The sequence below is a fragment of the Brachypodium distachyon genome, chromosome 3, assembly GCF_000005505.3.
Source record: "Brachypodium distachyon strain Bd21 chromosome 3, Brachypodium_distachyon_v3.0, whole genome shotgun sequence".
NCBI lineage: Eukaryota > Viridiplantae > Streptophyta > Magnoliopsida > Poales > Poaceae > Brachypodium > Brachypodium distachyon.
Genome location: NC_016133.3, coordinates 17,673,509 through 17,687,503, shown reverse-complemented (window position 1 = coordinate 17,687,503; position 13,995 = coordinate 17,673,509). Strand labels below are relative to the sequence as shown.

The following is a 13,995-nucleotide window of genomic DNA, read 5'->3' as shown; positions in this document are numbered from 1 at the left end:
AGTATCAATGCATTCCATTCAACCAATGCGTGACCAATTTGTACCGAGCAACTGACCGGTAAGTTTCCTCCACGCATCGACTAAGTGCCCCCATCATCCATTCACATGGAAGGAACTGCTGATTTTCCTCCACGCATGCAACAAGGGACGGTGGGCTGTCGTTTTTTCTCCACTGCATAAACTTATATACGACTTATTATGTTAAAAAACGAAGGGAGTACTAGTTTTCCTTATAAACTGCTGATCTCCTGGCGAAAACCCGTTGCCTTCCTGACGAAGTTTCATGAAAAAAGAGTAACGGTTTACTCAAGTTACGCAGCTCCAAATCATTTTTAGTCACTGATATTTGTGGATAAAAATCAAACAATTGAATTATGAGTGTATCTATGGGATTGCCATGTCCTAAATGTTTTGAGATTTTTCTAAACCCCAATTATCTTTCTAGACCTTTAGACCAAATCTAACCAGATATGTAATCCATGTACTATAACATAAAACTTTAAAATTCGTAATAACGCACTCAATCCAAACTCCAATTTTAAGCTAAGTGACCGAGATTTAAGGAAATTAGTTTCACGCAACCGAGACCTAGCGAAACTTGAGCTTCTTCTTTTCTCCTCAACCTTCCATATATTAACCTCCTCTTCTTCCATTCCCATTCCGCCCTGCTCCAAGCCAGCTCTCCCGTGCATGCCAAGAAATCCTACACAAACAGTCAGAGCCAGATCTATGCGCCCAAGACCGTCATGAAGCCGATAGCAGGACCAGGGCCGATGCCTGCAGCGGCAGCCGGCATCTCGCCTTGGCAATCGTCGGTGCCACATTTCTTCGGCGGGCTCGCCGCCATGATGGGCCTCGTTGCGCTGGTGCTCCTCATCCTCGCCTGCTCCTATTGGAAGGTCAATAGCTACCTCGGCACCGGCCGCTCATCATCCTCCTCCGCAGTGGGCGGATTTTTTCGATAATTTCAAAACTTTTTGGTTGACTAATTAAGCACTTAGTGTACTGGTACAAGTGTTTACATTCTGTTATATATTATCAAGTGTTTACATGGGGAAAACTTGAAAAAATATATTATGAAAGAGCTATACAAGACAACCATATACTGATATTATATTTCTTGTTTGTCTTCTGTAAGTTGCTTCAGTGTTTTCTTTTTTTTTTAATCTCGGCTACTCTCTATGTTCCTATCCATAAGACGTTCCGGAAAGTCAATTATACCATTCAATTTTTTTGGATATTTATCCAACCATAATCTTCTCCAACTCACTTCGATGGGGAAGGTCGGGGTTTGGTGGATCTGAGGCCCTCCCTAGGTCCGGGACGACAGGTTGTTGCTAAGCGGTGATGCATGTTTGGTAGCCCCATGTGGAGGTTGGATGAGGCACGCAGGAGTGGGACCATGCACGTAGGCCGGCCGATTCCACCTGGCGGTCCTCTCCCTCAGAGTCGTCGGCCATCGATATGAAGCGTGAGATGCAAGCATGCACGTGTGCTTATTTTGCCCCTATTGTAGTGGCTCTTTGGGCTAGCAGCAGAGGTTTTCAAGGTGTCCTCATCAGTACACGAGCGAGATAGATGGGGTTGTGAGCATAATGAAGGTTCTTTCTGGCATTGGACGTGCGTGGTGTATGGCAACGTTGTTGGATGAAGATGGTGACATCGGTGGGTTTGGTCTCCACAACGAAGTAATGCAACAACACTGGCGTGTATCTAGATCTAGGAGGCATCGCCTCGCAACTGGATGCGGGCACAGTCATGGCGTTCCTCGTGCGTGTTGTGGCCCGAAGCGGCTGGTGCTTGGCCTCCTCCTAAGTGTTGTTGGGATGGAGGGTTGAATTGGAGGTGTTCTCAAAGATTTCCGTTCACACCCTACCCGCTATGGGAGAGGGTTGCGGTTGGTGATGGACAGGAGAGCTTGGAGCGACATCTGGGAGCGCATCTTCTTCTAACGGGACGGACCAACATGTCGGTGTGTCTTCTTCCGTTGAGCGGTACCCCCATCGGTGGTTTAAACGGTTGTTCTCTAACCAAAGACGTGGTTGATTAGAGAACATCCGTTTGTATTTTTTTTTCCAGTTTTCCTTGTAAACCGCCGATCTCCCGGCGAAAACCCGTTGCCCTCTTAATAAGGTTTCATGGAAAAAAGAGTAACGGTTTGCTCAAATTCCGCACCTCCAAAACATTTTTAGCTGACTGATATTTGTGGAAAAATTGAACAATTGAGTTATGACTGTAACCATGGGATTGCCATGTCCTAAATATTTTGAGAATTTTCCAAATCCCAAATATCTTTCTATACCTTTGGATCAAATCTAACCATATGTAATCCATCATCCATGTACCACGTGCCATAACATCAAACTTTAAAATTCCTAACATTCGTGATAGTGCACACAACCCAAACTGCAATTCTAAGCTAAGTGACCGAGATTCAAGAAAATCAATTTCACGCAACCGAGACCTAGCGAAACCTGTACTCCAAAAGCGTCTCCTTTCCTCCTCAAACCTTCTATAAATGCCTCTCACCGTCTTCTCGCCCTCGTCTCCTCTCCTTCCATTCCCATTTCCCCTGCCCCAGACGTGCATGCCAAGAAATCCTACACAACAAACACTCAGAGCCATTCCACGCAAATAAACCTCGATCTACACGCCATGAGGCCGATAGCTGGGCCGGCGCCGACGCCCGCAGCCGCCGCGGCCGGCGTCTCGGCCTGGCAGTCGCCGGTGCCGTACCTCTTCGGCGGGCTGGCGGCCATGATGGGCCTCATCGCGCTGGCGCTCCTCATCCTCGCCTGCTCCTACTTGAAGCTCAACAGCTACCTCGGCACCGGCCGCGCATCCTCCTCCTCCGCCGCCACCGGCGGCGTTGAAGGCGGCGACGGCGCTAAGTCGCCGGCGGCCGCGGCCCCGGCGTCTCCGGCTGCCTTCGCGGACCTCGTCGCCGTCGTCATGGCCGGGGAGAAGATGCCCACGTTCCTGGCCGCGCCGGTCGTTCGCCGGCTCGTGGCCGGAGGAGAAGACTCGCGGGAGACGACGGAGAATGAGAAGAGGAGGGTGGTAGCGGTACGGTCACCGTGAATGGTGGTGAGGCGAGCCAGCAACTAGATCAGGTGTGAATCGCGAGTTGAAGAAGAAACAGGAGAAGCTTTAGGTAGTTTTGTGAGGAACTTCTTAATCCTTTTTTTTAGCTTCTTTTTGGGGGTTTTAAGCTGTGTCCGGGACTGTAAGTAATTTGGTGAGAATTGAGATCAAGAAAAGCCTGTCAAAAACTGCATCTGATAAGACATGTGAGGATAATCAGTATATTTCATTTTCTGTAAGGGACACTAACAATTTTTTTGCACGCAATTTTATGGTACTAGTAACATGTTAAACGACAGCTGTTTGCAAGTTAGTGGCAGTAGTAGTACTAGTTTGGTAAACAGTTTCTGGTAATTAACATTGATGTCAAGAGGAAAACGTGCAAAATCAAACGAAACGTTCTCCACAAGCGCAGACCGACTAAGCACTGCTCCAGAAGGTCTTACCAGTAACGGTCCAAAAACAACATCAGTAATGGTTGGGATGACGTACCCATCATCAGTAACGGTCGAGTTGCCAACCTCGACCTACACTGATACATTTTCGGTATTTAAAAAAATAATTAAAACCACAGTAAATACACAGGAAATACACAGAAAATTATATACAACAAAGCACATAATGTATTTCATCACAAAAAAATACATATAAAGCCGCATCACATCACATCATTTAAAGCATACAAATGTATATAAGCCGCATCATATAAAGCATATAAAGAATACAAATGTATCTCACTTCACGACATTGATTACAAAGTGTCAAAATTCCATAGAAGCATAATTATAAAGTGTCAAAATTTCATGAAAGCATATAAAGAATACAAATATATCTCATTTCAAGCTTGAATCTATTGTCGTGGGTGAACCCTAGACACGACTTGTTCCACGCGTTCGAAGAAATCCCCACTAGGCTTGATGACCTCATTGTTTATGAGATGCGCGAACTCCCTTTGAATGTTATAGACGACACATTTAGGTCAGTGTCCCATTGTCATTCGGGGCCACCAGTACTCTTTCATCGCTGCGACTGACCCCTTCCACTCAGCCTTGAACATGCTGGCATTCTCCATAGGATGTGATAGCAGTAGTAGCCACAGAACACACTGCCGAGTGGCTGTTGCTGGCAAGTGAACCTGTGGTTGTGGTGATGCTCGTCTTTATAGCCTTACCAGCTAGTTTTTCCTTGGTCGCCACTTTCCAGGCAGTGTTAATGAGTGATTTGATTGGTTTCCAGAACCTACCTCGAACACCCTTCTTCGGAAGTAGTGAATCGAAGTAGTACACTGCGGACCAAGGCAAACAAATGAGTAGTGCCACCCAATGGTCTCTGTTTTCAAAAGAAACAAACTTTAGTATAAGAAAGACTGAATTAGAAAAAGCAAACGGTTCCATATATAAAATTGAACTTACTCCAAATTAAGGAAGAAGAGGATGAAGCATCGTCCGCGTATTTCTCGAGACATGCCAGCAAGTATTTAGATGTCATGGTTCTTTAGGCATCCTTTTTAGGCTCAAGACCGATGTCACCGTAGTTGAACATCGCGGGGTCTAGAATGGTTACTTTTTTGACCTCCAATCGCCGCAGTTCTCTTATTTAGTAGGCAGACCACAGCCTTAAGAGGTTGATATCAAGCTTTTAGCGGTTGAAGAGGTGGAACAGTTTATTGAACTCCACACCAAAGGTGATAGAACGTTCCTGAATGTTCCCGGTTTCTTAGTCAAAGAAGCCATAGTCTTTTGGGATTCTAACATTGATATGTTGGGCATGCTATTGAGAACCAGCTGATGCTTGCATGTAGAACTGATGAAGCTCTTGCATCTCTCTGGACACGGCATGCAGGGAATCTTCGGTGACCATCGGTCTTCCAAGATAGTAAATAAGCACCCGGTCGAACTCCCTAGCCATGAAATAGGATCTGTCTTCGAATCTCTGGCCTTGATATGGGTTCTTGATGAGAATGTCAGGCCTATTGTCCTCCCAGACTCCAGTTATATCAGGCACATGGTGCATCTCATCTTGAGTGACATTGGAGGACTCCTTGATGGTCTTGCCGCCGTGCCCCCTCTTTTTATGCCTCCTCTTGCTATCCCATGACTTCTGCTCCTCTGCCTTGTACTTGTCATCGATCCTGTGGCCACCCATGGACTCAGAGGCACCAAGAGAGAGAAGGTGGGAGGGACGCTTCCAGCCTGTGCCGACCCTGTGGTCTGGCTATCTTTGAGCTGTGCAGGCATCGACATTGCTCGCTCTTCATCTCCGCCGGTGTCGACAGGAGGAAGTATCCTAGGGGAAAGGCCGAGCGGCGAATGAGAAGTACCTTTGTGGGCGGAGGGAGATGGAGTCATAGAGGGCCGGTCCTGGTTGTAGAGAGATACCAAGCTCCTAGGCCACATAATTCGGTAGTTTGGACAACCGCCTAGGATATCCACGCCTTCCTCCGGAGGTAGCGGGATAGCATAATCCCGATGCTTCTCGACGATGTAGTCCACCATCACACTCACTTGTGCGTCGTTCATGAGAATGCCGTGCACCAGTGGCGGTGATTGTCTGGGCATCAGGCGGCCAATGGCGCCTACAGGCTTCCCAGGCTTGTCAACGTGGATACGACACTTCACAGGTGCCTGCGTGTAACAAGAAGAAGGCATATGTTGTAAGATCTTTATTCATGAAGGTAAGTAGTGAAAAAGAGTTTGAAAAGATTGCTTACAAGAATGTTGTCGCTCGGACCCAGATCGTTATCCCGGCTGCCCTCGCTTGGGGAAGGTTGGCTAGCGGGGGGGTTGTCCATGCTAGGAGCCGAGCTGTAACCTGGGGTGTAGGTGTCTTCGTCCTCCATACGTGTGTCGGAGGCAGCGCTGCTCTTCAGCGGGGTGCTCTTTCGTGGGGGAACAGGAGGAAGGTCTTTGGCCAATGCCGACACCAAATGATGGACGGCTTGCACTGCATATTCCCGCGACACCTCTTGAGACACGATAGATGTCTGCTCTCGCGCCTCTGCCTTAGCTTGTTCTATTATCTCAGAAGAAGCGGGGAGCTTTTTCTGCACCCTGCTTCGCTTCGGAGCAGGCGGGAAATAATCATCCCAGCAGACCCCTTCGCGTTCTCCTAGAACACGGCCCGTGAGCTCCGCCTTTTGCAAGCCGGCGGTCACAGCCGACTCCCACCTCTTGCTCTGCACGGAGTTGTCGGAGGTTTCTAACCTGTTGCTCTCCTCCCATTTGTAAGCATTTTCCTGTTATCATGTAAGACAGGACGTGAGTCTATATGGATCAGGAGTGTGATAATTAACGCCGGAAACAACTAAATGCACGTGAACCCTTACCGTAAATTTTTTAACAGGCGGCTGCATTGGCTCAATGCCCGCCCACTCCTCGGGTGTCGTGTGCTAACGTGCATATTCTCTAGCACGTTGGTCCTCCAGCATGTCATGCACTGGAGGCACCCTGCCTGCCGCCTCGAGAATTCGGTCCTGCTTGCGGCAGACCTTGTTCTTCCCCTCTTTCCCTGCACTCCCTAGCTTGTGGTTCAAGGGCTTCCTCAAGCGCAGCGCCCTCATGCATTCACTCTTCGCAATGAAGGCAGGTTTAGATGATTCCTTCTTGAACTTTTCCCATTCGGCCTCATCAATTACCGATGGCCATTTCTTCTTGATGATCTCGTACGGTTTGTCCATCCACTTTCTAGCGGTGGTTTTCCAATTAGCAAGTCCATTGCGGACTGCTATGTTGACGGCCGCTAGGAATCGCTCGCGCCACTCGTCGGTGACTTGGAACCTCCTTGCAACATCCGCGATGCACGTGTCTCTAACGACTTGGGAGATGTCACTCCACTCGTCGGTGATCTTGCAATACTTGCGTGCAACGGCTCCACAGGTCATTGCGAAGGCCTTCTGTGCCCTCTCAGGCGACTCCGGGCGGCCTCTCTCAGAGTGCCGGGTGACCACGTAACAGAACTCCTTCAAGTTGTGGCTCCCCCTCGGCGTCTTCTTCCTTTGCTTCTTAGCGGGAGTTTCAGAAGGCTGCGGATTACTCTCTTCCAGCCGTCGCTCGTTGTCACGCTCTTCTGAACGAGAGTTACCTGAGCCAGAGCTGGCAATTTGCTTCTGAGGTAGGGTTTTTGTGGTATTTTCTCGCTCTCGCTCCCATCACTTCTTTTCCCCCCTCTCCTTTTCCTTGTTAATATCGTGCGTTCCGCTTCTTCGTCATATGCGGCGGTCGTTGGATCATGGAAACCTTCGTAGTCTTCTTGTGAAGTAACTCCGTCAACTCCAACAATACTTCTTTTCCCTCTTCTTACTACGACGCGGCCTTTATTTGCCGGGTCGTCTATGTAGAAAACCTGCTTGCATTGTTTAGCAAAGACTCATGGTTCCTCTCTTGCCGGGATTTTTCTCACGTCAACTTGTTCATGAGGGATCTCAGGAGGTAGCACCATCGTCGTGAACCTGTGACATTCTTCTTTGTCACCTTTGGTCCATCTTACACGGATTGGGATCTTTGTGATCGAGTACTCCAATTCCTAGATCTCCTCGATAACGCCGAAGAACGCTTTGGTTTTGCTGTTGTCGTCGGCCGCGGTCTCAGAAGCCATGACTACACCACTATTTTGATACGTGCTTTTACGGTCCTGAGACGCAGTGTAGAAGTTATAGCCATTGATCGCATATGATTGCCAAGTAGAGACGTGGTAAGCAGGTTCTCGTGACAAACATGCAACCGTCTCTTCTGATATATTGGTCGTCTCCCTGCCGTACCAATAATTCTTCAGCCACGCTGTGAATGTTTTATTGTGCTCCGAGTGGATCCAGACTTCTCCTCTTTTAGGATTTTTCATTTCGCAGTTGTTCCATGTGCATTTCCTGATAAGGCCGGCAGCAATTGACAGTTTGCAACACAACCAAATGTGCTCTTTCAAAGTCAGTTTCCCTTTCTCTTCCATAGACATTAAGGTATGCATGTCCAAGGCCACCTTCACCATCGAGCTTGCCCTTGTGCCGTGATTCGGGAACACCTATTGATTTCTAATCGGCCAACCAATCCGTGCAGAACTCGATGCACTCTTCTGCCCTAAAGCCTTCCACGATGCTACCTTCCGGACGCAATCTGTTACGAACGTACCGCTTCAAAACCCCGTTGTATCGTTCAGGGCCATACATGTTATGCAGGAACGAGGGCCCTAGGGACAAGATCTCATCGCATATGTGGATCATTAGATGGACCATGATATCGAAGAATGATGGAGGGAAGAACATCTCGAGCTCGCACAGAATCTGTATCATACTATCCTTCAGTATCTGGCATCGTCTAACGGTGATTGACTTCTGCGAGATGCTGTCAAAGAAGTCAGAAAGCTTCATGATTGTCTCCCTTACGTGCGGCTCTATGATACCTCTGATTGCGACTGGAAGTAACTGAGTGAGTATGACATGGTTGTCGTGAGACTTCATGCTAGATAACTTGTGACTCTTCATGTCAACTAGATGCTTGATGCTCGACGAGTAGTTCGATGGGACTTTAATGCCCTGCAGGCACTGGCACATCCTATGCAACTCGTCTTTGTACATGTTGTAACATGCAAGACGACACCGCGTGGTCACCGTCACGAAACCATTCTTGTCGGCTGCCGACACTTGATCTTTGCCCCACAACTCTTTCCTGATAGACATGAGTTCCAGGTCCTTCTGTGCATTGGGTCCATCTTTCGTCTTCTTTGGAATGTTCATCAGCAACCCCAGCACGCTGTCGCATACATTTTTCTCCACGTGCATGACATCTATGCTGTGGCGGCATTGTAAATGTGCTCAGTACTCCAGGTCCCAGAATACGGACCTCCTTTTCCACACGACGTCTTCAGGTTCCTTATATTTCTTCGCAGCAATCTTTCTGGGGACAACCTCAAGATCGTTCACAATTTTGAGGATTTGCATATCAGACTTCTCCTTCGGTACTGTTCCGTGCTCCGTCTTCCCATTGAACATTTTCTTGTCATCCCTCCGAGGGTCTTTAGCATCCAACCACTTTCGGTGGCCCATGTAAACAATTTTGGATCAAGCGGGCAACTTCTCCGATGTCGTGTCTTCCCCACACTTTGTACAGGCCTTGTAGCCATGTGTCACCTGGCATGAAGTATTTCCATTCGTGGGGTAGTCATGCACGCAGGTCAGAAGCGTTGCTCTCATCGTGAAGTACTCCCTCCTGTTTGCATCCCAAACCACTCTGCCAGGGTTCCAAAGCTGCTTTAGCTCATCCTTCACTAGCTGCAGATACACATTTAGGTCAGCTCCCGGCTGCTTTGGACCCTGTACCAGCATGCACATGTGGATGTACTTTCTCTTCATGATTAACCATGGAGGAAGGTTGTAGACAAAAAAAATCACTCGCCATGTGCTGTGCTTGCTGTTCATGTTTCCGAAAAGATTTATCCTGTCAGTGCTGAGACCGAGCCTCAGGTTTCTGGCCTCTGCCCCGAAATCGGGAAATGCCGTGTCAAAGTTCCTCCACTGACTCCCATCGGCAGGGTGTCTTAGCACCCCAGCTTCCTCCACACGGTAGTGCCCGTCAGGATCGAATGCAGCCTGCGCCGGATCGTGATGGACGAGATACCTCGCATCCTTAACGTTCTGCATCCAACGTTCAACTCGGCCACCTGCCGTAAGATACCAGACAGTCTTTGCCGGCCTGCCCTTCATCACTTCTTCCCCATCGTCTTCGCTAGCTCTGGCGTTTTTCTTCTTGTATCTCGATGCACTGCATATGTGGCAGCTCTCATGGTTCTCGTACTCTCCAATGTATACCATGCAGTCGTTTGGACATGAATGATGTTTCACGCAATCTAATCCGAGCGGGAATGTAATCTTCTTCGCCTCGTATGTGCTCTTGGGCAACTTGTTTGGCTGTGGAAAAACCGAAGCAAGGTAACTCAACAAGTTCGTGAAGCCCTTGTCTGACCAGCATGATGCTGCCTTCAGTCTCAAAAGTTCGAGCGTCACTTCGAACACGTTGTTTTCTTCGCTAGCTCCATCATACAAGGGTGTGTTTGCGTCCTCCAATAATTTTTTGAACTGAGCAAACTCTGTCTCATCTTCGGGGTCCTCCAGCTGGTCCCGTAGGTACGGGTCATCTAGCATTTCGGCAATCCTGCCACGTGAAGCTCCTTCACCTTCCACATTAGCCTCCTCATCGACTCTTGTTTCTTCCTCGGAATCATTTGCCAGATCATACCGCAGGACATCATCATCTTCGCTACCGCTACTGACATCAACCGCATCCTCCCCGTGATAAGTCCAGCGAGAATAACCTTTCACAAAACACGATGCCAGCACGTGCATCTGAACATCTTCAGGCTTCATCATGCATGTGTTTCCACATTTGCGACATGGACAACGCATCATCAAAAGTCCTTTTCGTTCCATATCACCTTTCGCGACTCCAAAAAAGACCGTCCATTTGGTTACCCATCGAGCATTGATTCTTTCCTTGGCGTACATCCAAGAATGGTTCTTCGATCTACAACAGAATACACAAGAAAATAAACAAAACAAAATAGTTAGCCTAATCATTGACAAGGCATTAAGGTGTTAGATAACCGAAGCTAACTAATAATTTGAAATTATAGACATTCGGAGAGAAATTGGAGGCCGGCGAGAAATATCGGGAGGGAGGGAGAGCTCGCAAGCGAGAGGGAAGCTCCAGGTGACGACGAGGAGGCGCCGCATTTTGTCCGGCGGCCGCGGAGCTCAAAAATTTGAAATTGGGGAACTTCGGAGAGAAATTGGAGGCCGGCGAGAGAGAGAGGGAGAGAGAGGGAAGCTTCGGGGTTGAGAATCAGAGCTCGCCGGCGCGCGGGGGGGGGGGGGGGTGGGGGGGAGGGAGAGGAGGAAGGGGGAGGGAGGAGGGGCTACTTGGGGGGCTCGCCGGCGGCCATGGCCCCGTCGGGCACCTCCTCGCCGTCGCCGGAAGTGAAGGGGCCGCAGCTGGTCCGTTACGACGCGCGGCGCGACCAGCTGCGGCTCTGCCTATCGTATTTAAGCTGCGACGATTATCAGTGTCGGTCGGGGTTTTTGCGACCGTTACTGATAATCGTTGGCATATCAGTAACGGTCGCTTTTTAGCTGATCGCCACTGATGTAACTCGCGAGTTATGATTATTTATCAGGGGCGGTCGCCTAGCGCGACCGCCACTGATGTGTTGCTGGGCGGGAACAGGCAGAACCCGCTCGGTTCATCAGTAATGGTCGCGGCCGCGACCGACACTGATGTTGTTTATCAGTAACGGGCGCACCGGACCTGTTACTGATGTTTCGTTGCATATAAACCGTTTTGTAGTAGTGAAGCTGGGCGTTAGGCGCTAATTACCTTTTGTTTGCAGCTCTTTGGACTTAATTTGCCACACCCGATTTCTATTCTTAATTTTTGCATGCGACACAAAAGATCGAAATGGGTTTAGTTTGATGCATCACGGCAGCTGGCTAGCTATATGTGCAAGTCACAAAGAAAAACCCGGGAAACATGTACGGAGACATGAAGCGGTTGCCGTGCTTTATTTTTTGTTGGATAAAAGTTGCTTTGGTTGGCGAAAAAGACACGTCCTTTTGCGCTTTGTCACGTCCAGAGCCGGTACGTGCCGCCGATCTGCAAGGTTTGATAGAAGCGAAAGAAAGACCTGAAGACCTAGCAAAAGACACCTGCAGCTCGATGTGCCGCATGGCAGGTGATTCACGCGGTAATTAATCAGAAATTAATCGTGCTTTGCTGTGGGGCGGATGATTAACGAACGTAATCACTAATACTTTTGTCTGCCTTTTAACCTGCTACACCAGCTTTCGACAACAGCAGCCTAGACCTGTGCTGTACTACTGCTCACTCTACTGCCGGACTACAGCTGTTATCGTGGAAGCGAGCGTGACGCGGCGTACGTGGAAATCGATGGACGCGGCGCGGCGAATTGACGCCGTATATATGTAGCCAGCTGGCTCGAAATTGAAGCCTGCTGTAATTAGTTCGACGCATTTGAATGCCATCTATACATGGCGGAGTGTAGATACTCGACTACGAGAATGTTACAAGTGGTCTCTCTTGATTAACATACTATGAGCAAACGACCGAAAACCTACCAAATTCAAAAAAAAATACTCTTTCAGTTCCTAAGAGCATCTCTAGCCGCGCCCCCTAAAGGCCCCCCAAACGGGTTATGGGGTGCTGGCGCAAAAAAACTGACCCAATCCGCAGCAATGTTTCGGGGTGCGGCTGGGTGCCGGTTTCACCCCAAACAAATTGTTGCGCCAGCGACTTTCCATATGGGCATGCGCCGGATGAAATATAGAAGGGGCGAGTAGAGATGCTCTAAGTATAGAAAGTTTCCTCAAAAAAATAAGTATAAGAAGTCCTACTTTTGTGCTAAAAAATCTACATACGAGATTTACAAATATCAATTAAGTATAGTATGATTATATATATATAATATGACTGATTTAATAAAACAAATTTGGGGTTGGAGATGCATGTTGCTGGCTTTTGGTGCAAACTTAAAAATGTTTGATTTGGGACAAAGTTATGACTTCCCGATGAATGGGTCAGGATTGTCTCGACATAAATGGATAAATTGAATTAAAAAATCCATTCAAATTCGTCATCATTAAGTATCGGTCGGAACATCAAGATGAATGAGTTAACTCAGTATCAGATCGATTAAATTGAATAAATGATATAGCTCGAGATCATGTGGTTCGTTGGGAACCGAAGACGGGAGAACGAGCAAGCAGGCATCATACTTTTCGTTGTTGTGGAAGTCGCCGTCAAGATGGATCACCCTTGCGCAGTCAACGAACTCATATTAATGCAAGGACAACTCGCAAGCAAATTTGAATAATGGATTTCACGCTCATCCCTTGCGCGTGGGCATATGTTTTCTTGCTCCATGGTACTTGTCTGATCACTCACAGTGTTCGTTAGTTAAGTTTTTTCCGGGTCGATGTCTTTAACCACTTATTTTTTCAAGAAAATTTCATATTTGCCACTCAAAATTTGTCCATATGTCCAAATGTCACTTAGAATTTGCTTGTTCCAAACATATCACTCAAATTTTGCGTGAGATACAAATATGCAACTACCGTTAGTTAACCGTTGAACAAGACACGAAAAGACAATTTTGTTCATAAATAGTATGCTGATTTTCGGGCGGATCAAAGACGGAGGCCTCAAATATGCTCCAATAAAAAGACACATGCATGCATATCGTGTCAGTTAGCACCGTGACGGCCGGGCAGCGCGGCAAAGCTAGCCTCGTGAGTGCTCGATCGTTCCTATGGATGGCAATGGGTACCCGAAACCCGATTACCCGACGGGTCTTGATCCGATTAGATGCGGGTCTGAGAAAAACTGAAACCCGCGGGTCTGCAAACGGGAAAATCTCGGACCCGTCGGGTCTGACGGGTCCGGGTTAGGTTGGGCCCTACCCGAATCCAGAAACCCGAAGACCCGATTCGTAATACAGGCCTCAGTGCTATGAATCCTCTATGAAAAGGCCCAACACCCCCTGCCCAAAGGCCCAAAGCCCAGTACTCCTTCGTATATGACTGCAAAAGCAAACCCTAGTCCCCTCCGTGTCTTTCCCCAATCCCTCTCCCTCTGCACCTCCAGCCCTCCACCACCACCGCCTCCTCGTGGTGGACGGCTCCCTCTCCCTCCTCTTCTGCTGGCGCGGCGTCCTCTCCCTCTTCCTCCGCCGGCACACGGCCCTCTCCCTCCTCCTTCATCGGCACGACGCCCTCTCCCTCCTTCCTCCGCCGACGCGCGGCCTCCATGGAGGCGGAGCCGGACAGCCGCGGCGCCCTCCCCTTCCTCCAGCAGCGTGGCGCTGCTCCTCCCGACGGTGGTCCGGCCTTCAAGTCGACGAGGAGCTGGCCCGGCC

At 48.7% G+C, this 13,995-nt stretch overlaps 1 protein-coding gene across 1 annotated transcript; it reads left to right on the top strand.

The window, feature by feature from the left end:
- Positions 1 to 2,460: 2,460 nt before the first annotated feature.
- Positions 2,461 to 3,346, top strand: LOC100825931 (protein GLUTAMINE DUMPER 1). The gene has a single exon (XM_003571532.4). It carries the CDS (start codon positions 2,656 to 2,658, stop codon positions 3,079 to 3,081), a length of 426 nt encoding a protein of 141 aa, XP_003571580.1. The 5' UTR covers positions 2,461 to 2,655; the 3' UTR covers positions 3,082 to 3,346.
- Positions 3,347 to 13,995: the final 10,649 nt, after the last annotated feature.